The 14,769-nt window shown below is 40.5% G+C and overlaps 2 protein-coding genes across 3 annotated transcripts in view; one reads left to right on the plus strand and one right to left on the minus strand.

Moving 5' to 3' along the window:
- Nucleotides 1-4,702, plus strand: part of UNKL (unk like zinc finger) — a 120,205-nt gene extending 115,503 nt beyond the window's left edge. Inside the window, 1 exon segment of the mRNA XM_021006800.1 lies at nt 403-4,702. Within this exon segment, the coding sequence (XP_020862459.1) occupies nt 403-558 (156 nt within the window). The 3' untranslated portion in view covers nt 559-4,702.
- Nucleotides 4,703-4,822: 120 nt separating this feature from the next.
- On the minus strand, nt 4,823-14,737 carry GNPTG (N-acetylglucosamine-1-phosphate transferase subunit gamma). Of its 2 annotated transcripts, XM_021006509.2 has the most exons (11): nt 14,596-14,736; nt 14,434-14,485; nt 12,545-12,612; nt 9,328-9,382; nt 9,156-9,239; nt 7,839-7,932; nt 6,847-6,961; nt 6,560-6,642; nt 6,255-6,386; nt 5,620-5,701; nt 4,823-5,408 (listed from the first exon to the last, which is right to left on the minus strand). In XM_021006509.2, the coding sequence occupies exons 2-11, from the start codon at nt 14,463-14,465 to the stop codon at nt 5,251-5,253; spliced, it is 903 nt and encodes a 300-aa protein (XP_020862168.2). In that variant the 5' UTR covers nt 14,466-14,485; nt 14,596-14,736; the 3' UTR covers nt 4,823-5,250. The 2 variants fall into 2 exon arrangements, with proteins under 2 accessions (XP_020862168.2, XP_078008716.1); XM_078152590.1 differs by lacking the exon at nt 14,434-14,485 and having other exon boundaries at nt 14,596-14,737.
- Between the last annotated feature and the right edge of the window lie 32 nt (nt 14,738-14,769).

Here is a 14,769-nt window from a genome sequence, read left to right on the forward strand (position 1 = left end):
CTTTACCAGTTGTGCAGCACCTCCTTCAGGAAGTCTTTCCTGACTGTTACAATTCACGGATGACCTCTCCTTATGAACTACTTCATCATGTACTTTGTTTACCACTAATCCTATACTGTCTTGAATCATTACTTAAATGTTTCACATGCCTTGTCCTTTTAGCACAACCTTATTTTAAGTACCCTGAAAACAGGAACTGTGATTTAAGCTTATTTGTATTTTACCCAGTCCCCAGCATGGGGATCTATAACATAGTTGACCTTCAGGTAATGCTTATCAAATGTAGTGAATAAATACTCTGAGAGGCTGCCTGTGCATTGGATTCTGAAATTATTAGTATGATTGATGAGAGACATACTATATTCTAAAATCTCTTCTGGAAAATCATTCTTGTTACTACAGGTAATCTTCCAACTTCATTCAAAAAAATGTGTCGTGTGCCATGAACATGATCGTAGCATTGTCCTGCAGCCGTGTCAGCATTATGTCCTCTGTGAGCACTGTGTATCTAGCCAGCCTGAATGTCCTTACTGCAAGGCCCAGCCGATCAAGTGGTGACCCCCAGCCCTGGTACTCATGGCTGTAGCTCTGTATGAAATGACATCTGCTATATCATGGTAACTAATTAAGGACATTATTTTATGTTTCTAGTATTTTATATAAAGACAGATGTAGTAGTTCATTTATTAGTGACAGACTGATGATCACAATCTGGACCTCTAAGGAGATAGAAAATGGTAGTTTTTTTTTAATGACTATTATGTGACTGCCTTTACATATTGACTTCTTTTTTACCAACCATGTCCAATGTTTCATGGCTACTTTGATCTTCAGAACCCTTAAAAATACACACACAGAACCAGTTCAACTGCTCAGTCCATTCAGGTTCTCCCTCTGAGCTAAGCATAGACAAGGTGTCTATTCCGAATGTTGTTCAGTGGGAAATAAGAATATCTCTCTGTTACGTGAATAGGCAACCTCATTGAAAAATGTCCCTTGGAGCATTCTAATCCATGACCTGTTGGTGTGTGTGTTATAAATCATGCCAGTATTTTGGAATCAGTCTAACACTACTGTTTACTAGGTTATTAGAAGAAGTTTGATTCTTGTGAAAGCACTTTGTTAACCAGGGGGTTTAGTTAGAGGTTATGATGTTGTTTTAAATTGCTTTAAGCTGCTTTCTAGGTTTCATGTTTTTTTAATATACGATAATATGAAGCTTTATATGTGTACTGTGAACTTAAAATATTTCATATCAGTTTATTATTGTTAAATCATAGTATGGTAAATATATTGTTAGATTTCATATTCTGAAATTAGTACTTATTAAATGAACATTTATCTAGTAGTGAAAAACTTGCCTAGGATTTTTACAGTTTTCAAATTAAGTGCAAACAGATAGTATTTATAAGCAAAGAGAGTGATTATTGAAAGGCACATATACTTAAGCATTTAGATAGGTTTTTAATTTTATGAAAGGAACTAATTTTCCTAAACATGTGCATTTGCACATATTCCAATTGGAGTTTTGTAATCCTGATGAAATGATTTTAAGAGAGATCTATCATGCATTTATATGATCCATGGCCACTTTTTCCAAGTGCCTATATGCCTTGCAAAAGAATTGAAGGAAACAGCTTATATTTTTGTTTTGTTCTTTTATCCCTTAAAAATGTGCAAGACAATTTGATACTAACAAAAACCCTTACCTTTCTGTAATGATAGCAACTCAATATAATATCTTGTAAGGGATGTGACACTAGAATTTTTAAAATTAAATTAAACTACACAGCTATGTTCTGGTGATCAAATTATTTAGGTCTTTAATCAGGCAATGGTGCTTTGTAATTTTTTTAGAGATGTTGATAGTCATTCATATTTAACACTGACCATTGGGAGTATGCAATTCAGGAGAAATCATTTACTGTATGTTAACACTGTATTTTGTTACTTTCATAGAATTAGCATTTGGTATAGGAAAATGTTAACAATGGTGGTTTTATTCTACAAATATGAGTGTGACACAGGTACAGCTGACATTGAAAAGACCTTCTACTGTGTTACCTAATTTGTATGTTCAATTATTGTTCTCAACCTAAGAAGTTCATTCATATGACCAGCAAAGTTTATTTTAATCTCTGCAAAAAAAATGTCTTGAAAATGAACAAATCCAGACTAACCACACCCTTTTGACTTTGGCGTCTGGCTGTGTGAATCAGAACATTTCCAAGAGCTGGGACCCTGGACAGCAGGTTGGCCTAGAGTGTAGGCCTAAGAACATGGTTGACCAGAGTCTAGACCCAGCACCTTTTTGGTCAGGACGCCCTGGACGTTTATGTGGTGGATGGAAGGAAGGGGTTCAGTGACAGAGGAGGCAGGCTTGTGCCCGGACTTTTTCTCCCTCACCAGTAAGTCTTTTCAGCACAAAAAGCTACAGCAAGGTCAGTTATAAGCCAGGGAGAAGATACAAACTCCTGTGGCAATAAGTTGAGGAGGGTGCAGATTGAGGAACAAAACCAGAAGCCTTTATACATTAAGATCTGGACAAAATGTTAGACTGTTTTCTGATGAAACTCTCATTGTTCCTGGTCTGGATTTGGACATTTCCCCTACATATTAAACTTTTGAGAAAAATTACCCAGACTAACTTTATTCTCAGCAGAGCAGGTTGCTGCCTCCGGACAGTTAGGTCTAGGTGCTTATAGTTAGAGAATTTTTTTGGATTCACCAAGTAGAGAGACTGGATTGGGGAGATAAGGTGGGGAAGGCCAGGAGAGATGAAGTGGTACTTGAATAACCAAGCTTTGCTGTGAATATCAATGGACTTCTATATTTGTGTGGGCTTTGCCAAAGACTTTTATTAAACATTAATAGCATTTTTAAAAAGTGCAGAGTGACTAGGTAAGAATTTTTAACAGTGACCAAATTAGAATGTATTGTAAGGTAGTATATGTTTTGATTTTTTAAAATGTTTTAAAACATACAACTGATTTTAGACAATGGTTTTATTATTATCTCAATATAGAAGAATGTGGCACCACAACATTCTGCACCTATTGTGCTAACAAAGGTAACTATGTACTTAAGTTTTTAGTGAAGGTTTTTTGTTTTTAATTGTAGTGAGATGATTCCAATTTATATTAAAAAGTGGTCATAGGCTGCAATGCTTTTAGTTCAGTACTTAAACATTAAGTATATTTTTGTGCTGTTATCACTGTTTAAAATTCTTTATTTTTATTAATATTTATGCACTTGTTTCTCATTTTAGGCCTTTTATTTGGCCTTTTTGGAGTAACAGGACAGTGTTTTATTATCTGTAATTGACTTTTCAAATTATGAACGAGTTAGAACAATTAAGCTTTAGATCTTCATAAGCTAATGTGGTCAGTTCTTTTTGTTGAATTTGGCTAATTCTCAGGAGATGACTTATCTCCAGGGCTAACATTCCCATGGTATCTCCTTCACACAGTGAGGAGAAGATAGGGGCTGGGCTGTTCTCAAAGGCCCACCATATTAAGAAGCACATTTGGCATAGGGCCTGGATTTTCTGGTAGTAAACACCTGTGTTGGCTCTCTGTGTAGGATAATCACTGATAGTTTTTCAGTGTGAGAAGAGTTGCAGGTGTGTGTCCATATGTTTCTGTAGTGCTCATCATAGACTGAAATTTGAGTTTTTAAAAGACTGGGAGGAAAAAGGAGAGACCAAAGAAATGTACCTATGAGTGAAATTCCCAGAGTAAGCGGCCTGGTCCTCTGTTACATGCTATTATTCTGGCAAGTTCCTTGGGTGTGCTGAATGAACCATTTACATAAAAAAGAAAGATGCTTTCTCTGTGCCACTTTAAGTCTATATTCGTGTTTCAGTTCCTTAGAAATAATGGGACCTCCACAAGAGCAATTTCCAGTCTTTTCCAAAGTGATATTTTTAATACTGGAAAGTACATTTGTTACATTTAGTAGAAATATGCTCAGAAGGGAATGTTACAGGTTTCATTGGCCTGAGTAAGCCTGCTAAAGAGAAACTGTTTTAACAGATGTAAGTTACAACAATATTAAATACAGTCTGCTCATTGTTCCCAGTTCTATAAAGTTGAATCACCCAGTGCATGGAGGGAAGAACAACTCACAAAATGACCATGTGGCAAAGAACAGTTGAGAGTTTTAGAATGCTATTCAGGTCCCCCGTGTTCTCTGTGGATTGAAGTAGCCAGAGAGTAGAGAGATGACAGTGTCTCAGGGTGGGTTTCACAGTAAAGAACTCTTGTTTTATAAGTGGAGTGCTGATTTCAAAAGGAGCTTGAGCCGTGTGTTTATAGATATGTTCAAATTATTCCATCAGCATTTTTGTTGCCTATTGTCTTTTTCAACTATCTAGTGTTAAATATTGGTAGTAATATTGTCACAATATATTTGTGTAACTGTGGTCAGCATAAGACCTTAATTCAATATGGACTTTTCATATGTATTAATTTATGAAAGCCGCTAATATGGTTTGAGTGTTTAGATGAGAATGTTATTGTGAATGGAATTTCCTTAACCCAGAAGGTAGTATTTATAATGCATAATCATTTACTTGTAATGAATTGTTTAAAATTGTTAACACTTGTTAAATTTTTTTACACTATAGCATTTATGCAATGGTTTACAGAATTCATGGAATTATTTTTATTATCAGTATGGGAATTAAAATTTTGAATCTTTATTTTGTCCTATGTCTCATTGAGAAAAGTCAACCAGATTCAGGAAAGAGAGAGCCCTCCTTTCTGAGCTGAGGTGGTTACACAGGTAAGTTACTGAAAACTAGTCCAGGAACCAGCTCGTCCTCCATTAATAAGTCACTTTATTCATTCATTTGTTCCTTTATTTATTTATGGGATATTCCATACTTCAAATAGTGCCTTTATTATACAGAATATTTATTTTTTCCCTGTAGTGTTCTTATTCTTTGCCTTAGACTTTCATTAGCACCAGAGAGCTTCAGCCTTGCCCTATGTACCTGTCGCTCCTCTTCCTGGTTTCACTGTTTGATTTTTCTCTCCATCACCAGTGCACAGGGAAGCTTGCTTGGTCTCCTAGGTCCTCTTCTTTTACATCGTGGTTTCTCAGGATGGAACAATGGGGTGTCCATGAAAGAGAGGAAATGGTTTTCTAGAACTAGGTCTAGGGGTTCAGTCCCCTGGGAGCACCAAAGGAACCTTAAAGCTTACTTCCTTCCCTCCCATACAAAGATGTGTATCATGTCTGTATGAATCAATGTAGAATCTTTAGGCCTTTTGCCTGTGAACAGTCACAAGAGGTCATTTTGAAGGCCAGCATCTCCTCGAAGATGCTCCGGGGGCCTGATACTACTCCAGACCGGGAGCTGGTTGCAGGTGTCTTATAATCCAAATGTTCAGCCCTGGTGCTTTCTGCCAAGATACCAAATAGTAGGCACAGTTCATTTTCCTCTGCAGAATATGTTTCCTACTACCTCCCAGAAGTAATGGAGGGATAGCAGAACACAGAGAATTGGAAGTGATTCATGTTTGTTAAATTTGTATGTAATATGCATATTAGGATCAAACCTGTTCTACAACAAGAGTTATACAGGGAATGCTCGAAGAGCACACACAAACTTACCTCTCTGCTTTGTGTATGCAATGTGATTCTGAGTTAGCAAGTCTTTCAGTCTTTTTAACTCCTTGGAAAGTTCCTCATATTCCTAAAATGAAAATTACATAAAGATCATAGATTAAGATCTGGAAAGGATTTTATGGTTCATACTCTCAAAACATCTTCATTTTAAAGATTAGGAAAATGAAGCCCCCAAAAGGTTTAAGTGATTTGCCCAAAGTCTCACAGACAGTAAATGGAGAAGCTGGAATTCAAATATAGAGGTTCTGTTTTCAAACTTAAGCTCCTCACTCTGCCATCACTAGATTGGGATTAGTGGTCACCTCAAAGGCTAACTAGTTAGGCAGAGCAGAGGGACGGAAAAGGAAGAAGCATTTATTAAGCACTTAATATATGACAAGCACTGTGCCAAGCACTTTACAAATATGATCTCATTTGGTCCTGATAACAATCCTAACAGGATTGTTATCCCCATTTTACAGCTGACGAAACTGAGGCAAACAGGGTTAAGTGACTTGCTCAGGGTAAGCTAAGTGTCTGAGGCTAAATTTGAATCAGGAAGAAGAGTCTTTCTGACTCCAGGCCCTGTGCTCTATCCACTGTGCCACCTGGCTGCCCCACCCATCTCTGTATCTACGTACCTTATTACATTTCTCCAGGGTTTCAAACTCAGGACTCTTGACCTCTCCCTGTGGATTTGTAGCCTCCTTTTCAGTTGAGGCTTTTAAATAGCCTGCTTCTTCAAATATCTCTTTCAGCAATTTGTCATATCCCTGTGTTTAGAGGAACAGGAAACATAAAGTGCAAAGAATAATCCCCAGAGTCTGCTCAATTTAGTGATAGTTACAAAGTTCAAATAAATAACAAAAGAAATTTAATAAACCCAGGAGTTGATATGGAACACATCTGACACCACTTGTGCCACCACTCAAGTGCTTCCTCTTACCTGTGGGGTAATTAATTCATCAGCAAGAGACTGCTCTGTTTTATCCCACTTCTGCTGTAAATTCTCCGGTAAGGTTGGATACACTGGAGGGAAAAGCACTAGGCTTACAGTTGTATCCAGTAATTACCCAACTACTGCAGTAGATGAGAGCTATTGAAAGGGAAACAGTGATCACGAAAGCTTACAAGAATCCATCTCAGAATATGGCTTTCTGACAAAGATCTAGTCTTAGCCATTAAGCTTAGGAGTCCCCAGTCTCCTTTTGCATCCCACCTAACACCAGTTACCTAACAAAGCATGTGGGTGGCAAACCAGAGGTGTCTCAAAGGTTAGAGAATAAACACAAGTACTTGGTTCAGACACTTGGGCCAGTTTATGACTTTTTCCACAGGCAAGGTCCACCTAGAGAGAGGATATAAAATAGAAAACATTACCCACAAGGCCTTTATTTATTGGCTTTTGAAATGTGTATATAGATTCAATGAGGCCTTTTCTTCAGGTGAGGAGGAGGGAAAGAAGATAACAGGGAATGACAGCTAATGTGACTGAATAGCCATGATTTCAGCCCCTGGCTTCAAAAGAATTCCACTGAAGTTTGTGTTTAGCCCTATCTGACCTCCTCTAAGATCCGGTGCATTTGTCTAACTCGGTATAAAATCTATAGCCTCTATCTAGAATTTGTGAGCCAGACAGCCTCCTTTCTGGATGTACTGCCTAGTTTTCCCAAGGCCGAAAAAGATGGGGACTCAATAGTTAATGGTGAAGACACTCAAGTTTTCTACTTTCCCCACATAAAAATATCCATATGATTTGTATATTATTCCATAAACCTTACAGTTAGCTTAAGGTGGATGTGTTTGTATCTGTTCTTTGATATCTTGAACTTATTAGCAAAGGACTGTCTTTTGCTAGATAGGGATGCACAATGTAGAGTGAATCTCTCCTGCTGTATCTATCATTTGCAGTTGTATATACCCCAGTTTTCTTCCAAAACTCTTTAACTGGTTTTGTAAACAACATTCCTTAGTTAGCTGGAGCTAAAATAAACCAAAAGAGGGAGGAGGGTGTCTCTCCCTTCAAAACACTCCTTCACATGAAGAGTTCAGCAATGCCTGTGGTTGGTGCTGCCCTGTGGAATCCCAGAAGCAGAGGAATTCGAGCCCTTTTAGGACACTGTCCCAAAAGAAAGAAAGAAAAAAAAAAGGACCCGGGAAGGACAAAGACCTCATCAAATCCTGCCTCATTTAGCATATACTGTTCTGGGCACCAAAGTAAGTACCTTTGTCTGCCTGTTCTTAGACCCACAGGAATCTCCATCTCTCATCCACATGCCAGTAAATGTATTGTTGAAAATTTCCCATTCATCCCAAATCCTGGGAAAGAACAAATATAACCCATTACTATTCAAGAAGCAATACTTACACCAATCCATGAAAAAACGAAGAGTCTGGGGCAGCTAGGGGGCACAGTGGATAGAGCATCGACCCTGGAGTCAGGAGGACCTGAGTTCAAATGTGACCTCAGACACTTGACAGTTACTAGCTGTGTGACCTTGGGCAAGTCACTTAACCCCAACTGCCTCACCAAGCACCCCCCCCAAAAAAAACCCCCAACAACAACAAAAAGAAAACTAAGAGTCACCAAAATGAGTTATGTCTAACATAAGCTACCACAATGAATGACTCAGCCAAAACATAACTACTAAAAATTTACCCAGAAATGGTGATGCTTAAATTCCTTTTAGGGGCAGCTAGGTAACTCTGTGGATAGAGCACCACCCCTGCAGTTAGGAGGACCTGAGTTCAAATCCGGCTTTGGACACATAACACTCACTAGCTGTGTGACCCTGGGCAAGTCACTTAACCCCAGTTGCCTAAAGAAAATAATAATAAATTCCTTTTAACACATCTCAAGAGGCCTGTATCTAGGATCATACCAAAAAGACAGTATGGTAGAACACTGCAGTCTTGGACAAATCAGTTTTCTTCTGAGACTCACAGTCTTTCTCTAAGTGAAGAGATTAGCCTTGTTCAAGCATGTTCAAGCATGTCCAACTCACGGGGTCTTCCTGGCAAAGACACTGGAATGGTTTACCATTTTCTTCTCCAGTGGGTTAAGAAAAGAGAGGTTAAATGACTTGCTCAAGGTCACTGAGCTAGTAAACATCTGAGACCAGATTTTAACTCAGGTCTTCCTGACTCCAGGCCTAGTATTCTATCTGTTGAGCCATCTAGCTACCCAGAGAATTAGCTGAATTGACTCTGACATCTTTTTTGGCGCCCACTGGTTTCCCTCAGTAACAATGGACATGCATAATACAATGTGTGCAAAACGTTTTACGTATATTATCTCATCTGAGCAGCCTCATGAAGTAAGCACTATGACACTGTTATTCCCACTTTACAGATAAAAAAGTTTCTCATTTTCCTTCTACAAAATGGTTGGGGGGTAAGGGAAAGGGGGCAACGGGCGGTTTCTTACTGTGGGAAGTTAGTCTGTAGGATCACCCCACCATTTATGCTGAACAAGAATCTACCGAGTTCTAGAAACGGTGGAGGCTCTTTCAAAAAAGAAGACTAAAAGTCAGTGAGCTCACCCCAGAATTCCACTGTAGGCATTCCAACGGAAAGTCTGTTCGTGCTGTGTGACATTGTGGAAGGGACAGAATTCATACTTGTACCTGGAAGGAGACGTAAGGGCCTTGGGTCATAATACATCCATGTCTGTAAATGTTCTGAACTTCCCCCCGTCACATTCCCTGTACTCACATGGATTCCACTAAACTGAAGCACTTGCCAGAAAGTCTAAAGAGATGTGCAGGACCTGAGGGGAGGGGAAGGGAGAAAGAGAGATCCTGACTTCAAACCTTCATCCTGAAGACATACTGTGCTGATTAAAAAGTATTTCTAAAAAATGTTAGCTTCTACTCCATTTACACCTCCCATTATAAGACTGGAAGAAAAGTTTCTTTTGTCCAAAACAAGTGGGTGGGCTCCCCAGACTCACCTCTAGAGAAGGCCAAGTATCAGGCCTCATTGGCCCAATGACACGGGGATGTGGAGAGAGTGTGTCGTTTTAATGTAACCGAATCTGGCTTAAGTAGGAGGTGGGGAGAAGAGAATGTAATTTAACTTTCACTTCAACTCCTAGATCTAGCTTATCTTCTGGGAACAGAGGTGGAGGTGGGAAGGTGGTGAGCTTTCCCACGTGTGACCATTTACTGAGCGTCAACTAAAAACAGATTCTGAGGGATTCAGTACAGTGAACAAGCAGACATCTATCTAATGCAGATTGAATAATGTTTCACATATATGTAATAATTTTTTAACTGCATGTGATGCTGTTGTGATTAATAAAATAGAAATTCATTTAAGAGGATTTCTAAATTCATAGAAACTTTTTTTTGTCATGTATTTTCTATGGCAGGGTGGGAAGGAGTGATGTCTTAAATTTTTTGATGTTAAAAAGGAGTCTTTTAGGTCTCCCCAGTCTTAAAAATTCTTTTGCCAGCCCTGATGTCTCCATTTTTTCCCCACTGTCAAACGGATCAGCCTACATTCACTACCTACATTTTCCTAATACCTGTCTGCTCAACCCCCTAAAATCTGGTTTCTATCCCACCACTCTACAGAAACCTAGAGTCACTAAAGACCTCCTAGCTGACGAATTCAATGGTCTCCCCTTAGTTTTCATCTTTATTCTCTCTGCAACACGTGAAACCAGTGAATAAACCATCTACTTACATGCTCTCCTCCCTAGGCTTCCAATAACACTGCACTAATTGGTTACCCTCCTGTCTTAACTGTTCCCTTCTCTACATTCTCCTTCAGCTTGAACCAAATGGGTATCCTTTAGGGTTTAGTTCTCACTTCTCCTTTGGAGACCTATCAACACGTTTATATAAATGACTCCCAAAGCTCCAATCTTGCCCTCTCCCCTATGTTTCTTCCTGGACATTTCCACTCTGATTTACTGTCGTCATCTTAAACTCAACATTTAAAAAACTAAACCTATTAACTAACCCATACCCAACCTGCTTCACTTCCTAAATTCCCTATCTCTTATCCATTTACCCAGACTCAAGATCTCATTTTGTACTTTTCCCTTTCATTTCCAATCCGTTTCCAGGACAAGCTGATTATACCACCACCACATCTCACATTCCTGTACTCTATTGCTACTCTAGTACTAGGTCTCATTCTCATCCACTTACTGCAATAGTCTGGTCTCCACCTCTGTTATCCAGCCTACAAAACTTATCCGATTAATATTCTGAATACACAACTTTGATACGTCTCTCCTTACTCAAAAATCAACATCTCCTCAACGCCACAGGACAAGGACTAAATATTCCGTGACGCTCTCCAGACTCCTTTTTTCATTTCTCTCCTGTGTGAACCCTCTGTCGTAGGCAGACTGGACTGCTTGATGTTCCCTGCACAGGCTCTACCTGTCTGTCCACACACACGCTTATATAGCGCTGTGCTAAGGATCTTGTTTGATTCTCACAACAACACTGGGAGGGAGACTGAGGCAAACAGATTAAGTGACCTACCCAGGGTCTCACAGCTAGTAAGTTTCTGAGGTCAGATTTGAAGTCAGGTGTTCCTGACGTCATGCCTGGCACTCTATTCATTGTGGTGCCCAGCTGCCCTGTGTTCCTCCCTACATCACTTAACTTATGCCGTTCCTTCTAGTTGTAAGTCTACCTATCTTTCACAGCTCAGGTCAAAAGCCTATAGTACTTACTGTCCATACTACGCATTTAATTCAGCATAAGCTACCCAGTACTATGATTTGTCTTTTTAACATATGTGCTCTGTATCGACACATATTCAGGTCAGATAGTCTAGGGAAGGAGCTAGTCTCATTTCTGTTTGTATACCCAATAGTAACTAGCACAGCAACCTCCACGTACGAGGTGTGTCAGTAAAAGCTTTTTGAGAGGCAGCTAGGTGGTGTAGTGGATAAAGCACTGGCCCTGGAGTCAGGAGGACTTGAGTTCAAATCCAGCCTCAGACACACAACACTCATCAGCTGTGTAACCCTGGGCAAGTCACTTTAACCTCACCGTCTAGACGCGCCCCCCCCCAAAAGAAAGCTTTTTGACAGCGGTGATGGTAAAGGCAAGATAAACTGGCTAATGGTTTAAATTTGCCACAAATAACCCAGGAAGATTTTCCTAAAAGCAAGCACTGGAATCAAACTTTTGGAGACGGAAGGATCATTACTGTATGAGGTCATCCAGTTTGACCCTTCTCATTTTACAGAAGAGGAAAGTAAATGTTGGAGAGTAGAGAAGATGTGATCGTTTTGAATAATACAAGTTTGTATCAGAATTCAAATTAGAACCCAAATCTAGGTCTCCTACCTCCTAGACCAGGACTTGTCTATTTTCATATGCTGCATCTGAATTTATTGCCAACCTATTTCAAAGAACTCACCTCAGGATTCCTTTAAATACCAAATTCTAAACATGCATATAAAATACAAACTGATTAGAAAAAACCCAAACAGCTTTTTCCAGATGTCTTCTATAAAGTGAAACACATGCCAAACAATGAAAATTAACAATAAATACAGTAGTTCTTCCATGCCAAGCCACGTCAGTTACAGGACATCTTTCCTAAAGTCAGGAGGACTGAAAGAGATGGTTTCCAGTGCCCAAAGTCTAGATGTCCCACACATCAAATGAAACACCTCCTCCCTCCCCCTGACGTTTCCTTACTAGGCCAACTACAACTAAAGATTGGTGCCAGGATATCATATTGGACCTCTCAGGTCAACATCCCAGGCCTAGCCATATCTAGTTGGAAGGAGGAATGCTTGGCTCACAGCTGGTCTGAGCTGAAGAGAAGCTGGAATGAAATGTGTATTATATTCCCTTTACTTTGACCTTTCCAGAGGTCCTCTTAAGAGTAAAGAGAAAGATAGGGGAAGTTCCTGACCAGGCTGGGGAAATCTGGGAGCCAGGTCATAACTCACCTGAGGCTGCTGATGGGTCTCTCTTGGCCTGTAACCGACTGGTCTGAGGTAAGAAGGGGTTATTCAATCTGTCAGGGAAAATAAACAAAGCTGGCCAGCAAGCTAAGAAAACTGATCTGCTCACTGACTTGATAACTCTCCTCCTTGGAATCCACCACCACCTCCCAGCTCTTCAGATCCTGCTTGTAGTTCAAGGCCTAGCTGAAGTTTCACTTCCTCCAGGAAAGCTTTTCCAGAATATATTATTCCTGCCCAGTCGATTCTCCCTCCTCAGAGCACTCGTGGTGCACACACATATTTACCAAACATTTACTGAGGCAGAGATATGATACAGATGAGTAACACAAGGCCAAATAAGGATGACAGTGGTAGCAGTGGCTTAAATGTCACAGAAAATCTAGTCTGTTGAAGCAAGTCCACCATGGCAGATTGATGATAGTAAGGAGTTTGGGAGCCAGACTTGCATTTCAAGATCATCTAGTATAACTCATCCTATAAAGGAAGTTGAGCAAAGGAGAAGCGATAATTTGTTGCTTAGCATGCACACATCTGCAATAATAGTGATGGCAGCAGTAACTCACTTTTCTCTAGTAAGCAGTTTACGGAACAGTTTTCACAACTATTCTGCAAATGAGTGTCTTCTTACTTTCATAAACCGCAATCTTAACCTTATGCGTGCCCCCTCCAAAAGTAAAGCTACATCACAACCTACCCAAGTCCTCTCATCAAGGATGATTCTTGGATGTGTGTTTTGTTTTTTCCTTTTTTTTTTTAAGTCAATTGGGGTTAAGTGACCTGCCCAGGGTCACACAGCTAGTAAGTGGATGTGTTTTTTGATAAATCTTCCAGTGCCTAGCACAATATAAGTACAAATAAATAAAACAATGATGTCTGTTGTATTCAAGAAATGATCTATCCAATATATTGAAGGCCCTCCTTTGGGTCTTCAACAATGCATGTCCATAACTTTTTGCACAAAAGACCTGTTGGCAATATCCTGCAAAGTAATTACACTTGCAATATAGCTTCCCAATTCTCTTTAGGTTCCTTGATATTTTGCTGCTTCTAAGATAAGGGTATTCCATAATTCACAAATCAAGAGTCTTATTTGTAGGTGTTAAAAAGATGGACCAAATCTTCTTCTACTACTACTACTACTACTACTACTACTACCACCACCACTAAATTCTAGGTCCATCTGTCATGAGTAGTGTCTCCTCAGGGAGTGCTAAAAATAATCTCTCTTAAGTGGCTTTGGATTTCTCTGAAGAAGCCCTAGAGAACTCCAGGGCTTAACTCGATAAACACAAGGTCATCTACGAATACAGATCTGGAAAACCTCACCATCTTATAATCTCTCGTTTGGATTCTAAGCAGAATGTTATCCGCTGTGATGGATGTGCTGGTGTAGCCCTACGCTGACAAACATTTAATAAGCAAATCTCTTTGTTTTATACCTAACTTGATACTGATAATCATAGCACTGGACAATCATCTCGGGGGCTTGTTTCTGTAGAGGAATCCTGAAAGATCTTACTATATGTGCAGGAGACAGTGGAAGACAGTCTTTAAAGACTCTTCCCTCTATGGAGTCAAATGTTCTTGGGGTTTTTTTTTGCAATCGACAAGCTCAGAATCTCGTATTCTCTTCGCCTGCTGGGGCTTTATATTTTCCGGACTGCTGTATGGTGTTACAGAAAACACCCTGGACTTGAGAAGCCGAAGACTGGGTTTCGAGCTCTGATCTGCCCCTGCTCGAGGGACTTCACACCTGTCACTTCCCTCTCCAGCAATGACAAAGCCTTCATCCCCCTGAAGCACTGAAAACTCCTCGTGACGTGTCCAGCCCCGGGCGGTCCCAGAGCGGGGCACACACGCCGGTCCCTTACCCGAAGGTGTTTGGTTCCTCCACGATCTTCATTTTCCCTGCTCTGGTGAGGGCTGGGGAAGGAGGAAATAAAGTGAGCTTGGGTCCCTGGGGGCGGCGGAGTGGGGGGAAGCTGCGAAGGCCAGAGGAGCTCAGGGCTCCCCGGGGTGTGAAGGTTACTTACGGTGCGGCCCCAACCAGAGCAGCAGCAGCGGCAGCAGCCGCACGGGCCCCGGTCCCGGTCCCGGCCCCGACCCCAGGCCGGGGGCGCAGGTCCATGGTCCTCTGCACTGGCGCTACTGAGATAGTCATCACGTGGTGACAGAGGCGTCGGTCACGTGAGGCCACGGAGCCGGAA

Source organism: Phascolarctos cinereus, unplaced genomic scaffold (genome assembly GCF_003287225.1).
Source record: "Phascolarctos cinereus isolate Bilbo 61053 unplaced genomic scaffold, phaCin_HiC Scaffold_4;HRSCAF=312, whole genome shotgun sequence".
Classification (NCBI taxonomy): domain Eukaryota; kingdom Metazoa; phylum Chordata; class Mammalia; order Diprotodontia; family Phascolarctidae; genus Phascolarctos; species Phascolarctos cinereus.

Bases quoted from the DNA above. Each gene is read 5' to 3' on its own strand.
- GNPTG (XM_078152590.1), bottom strand. From the start codon at position 14,723: ATGACTATCTCAGTAGCGCCAGTGCAGAGGACCATGGACCTGCGCCCC. The intron at 12,613-14,595 runs GTAAGTAACCTT...TTTCCCTGACAG, and splicing joins GCTCTGGTTGGGGCCGCACC to ATTGAATAACCCCTTCTTAC. The intron at 5,409-5,619 runs GTAAGTTTGTGT...GTATCTTGGCAG, and splicing joins TGCATACACAAAGCAGAGAG to AAAGCACCAGGGCTGAACAT.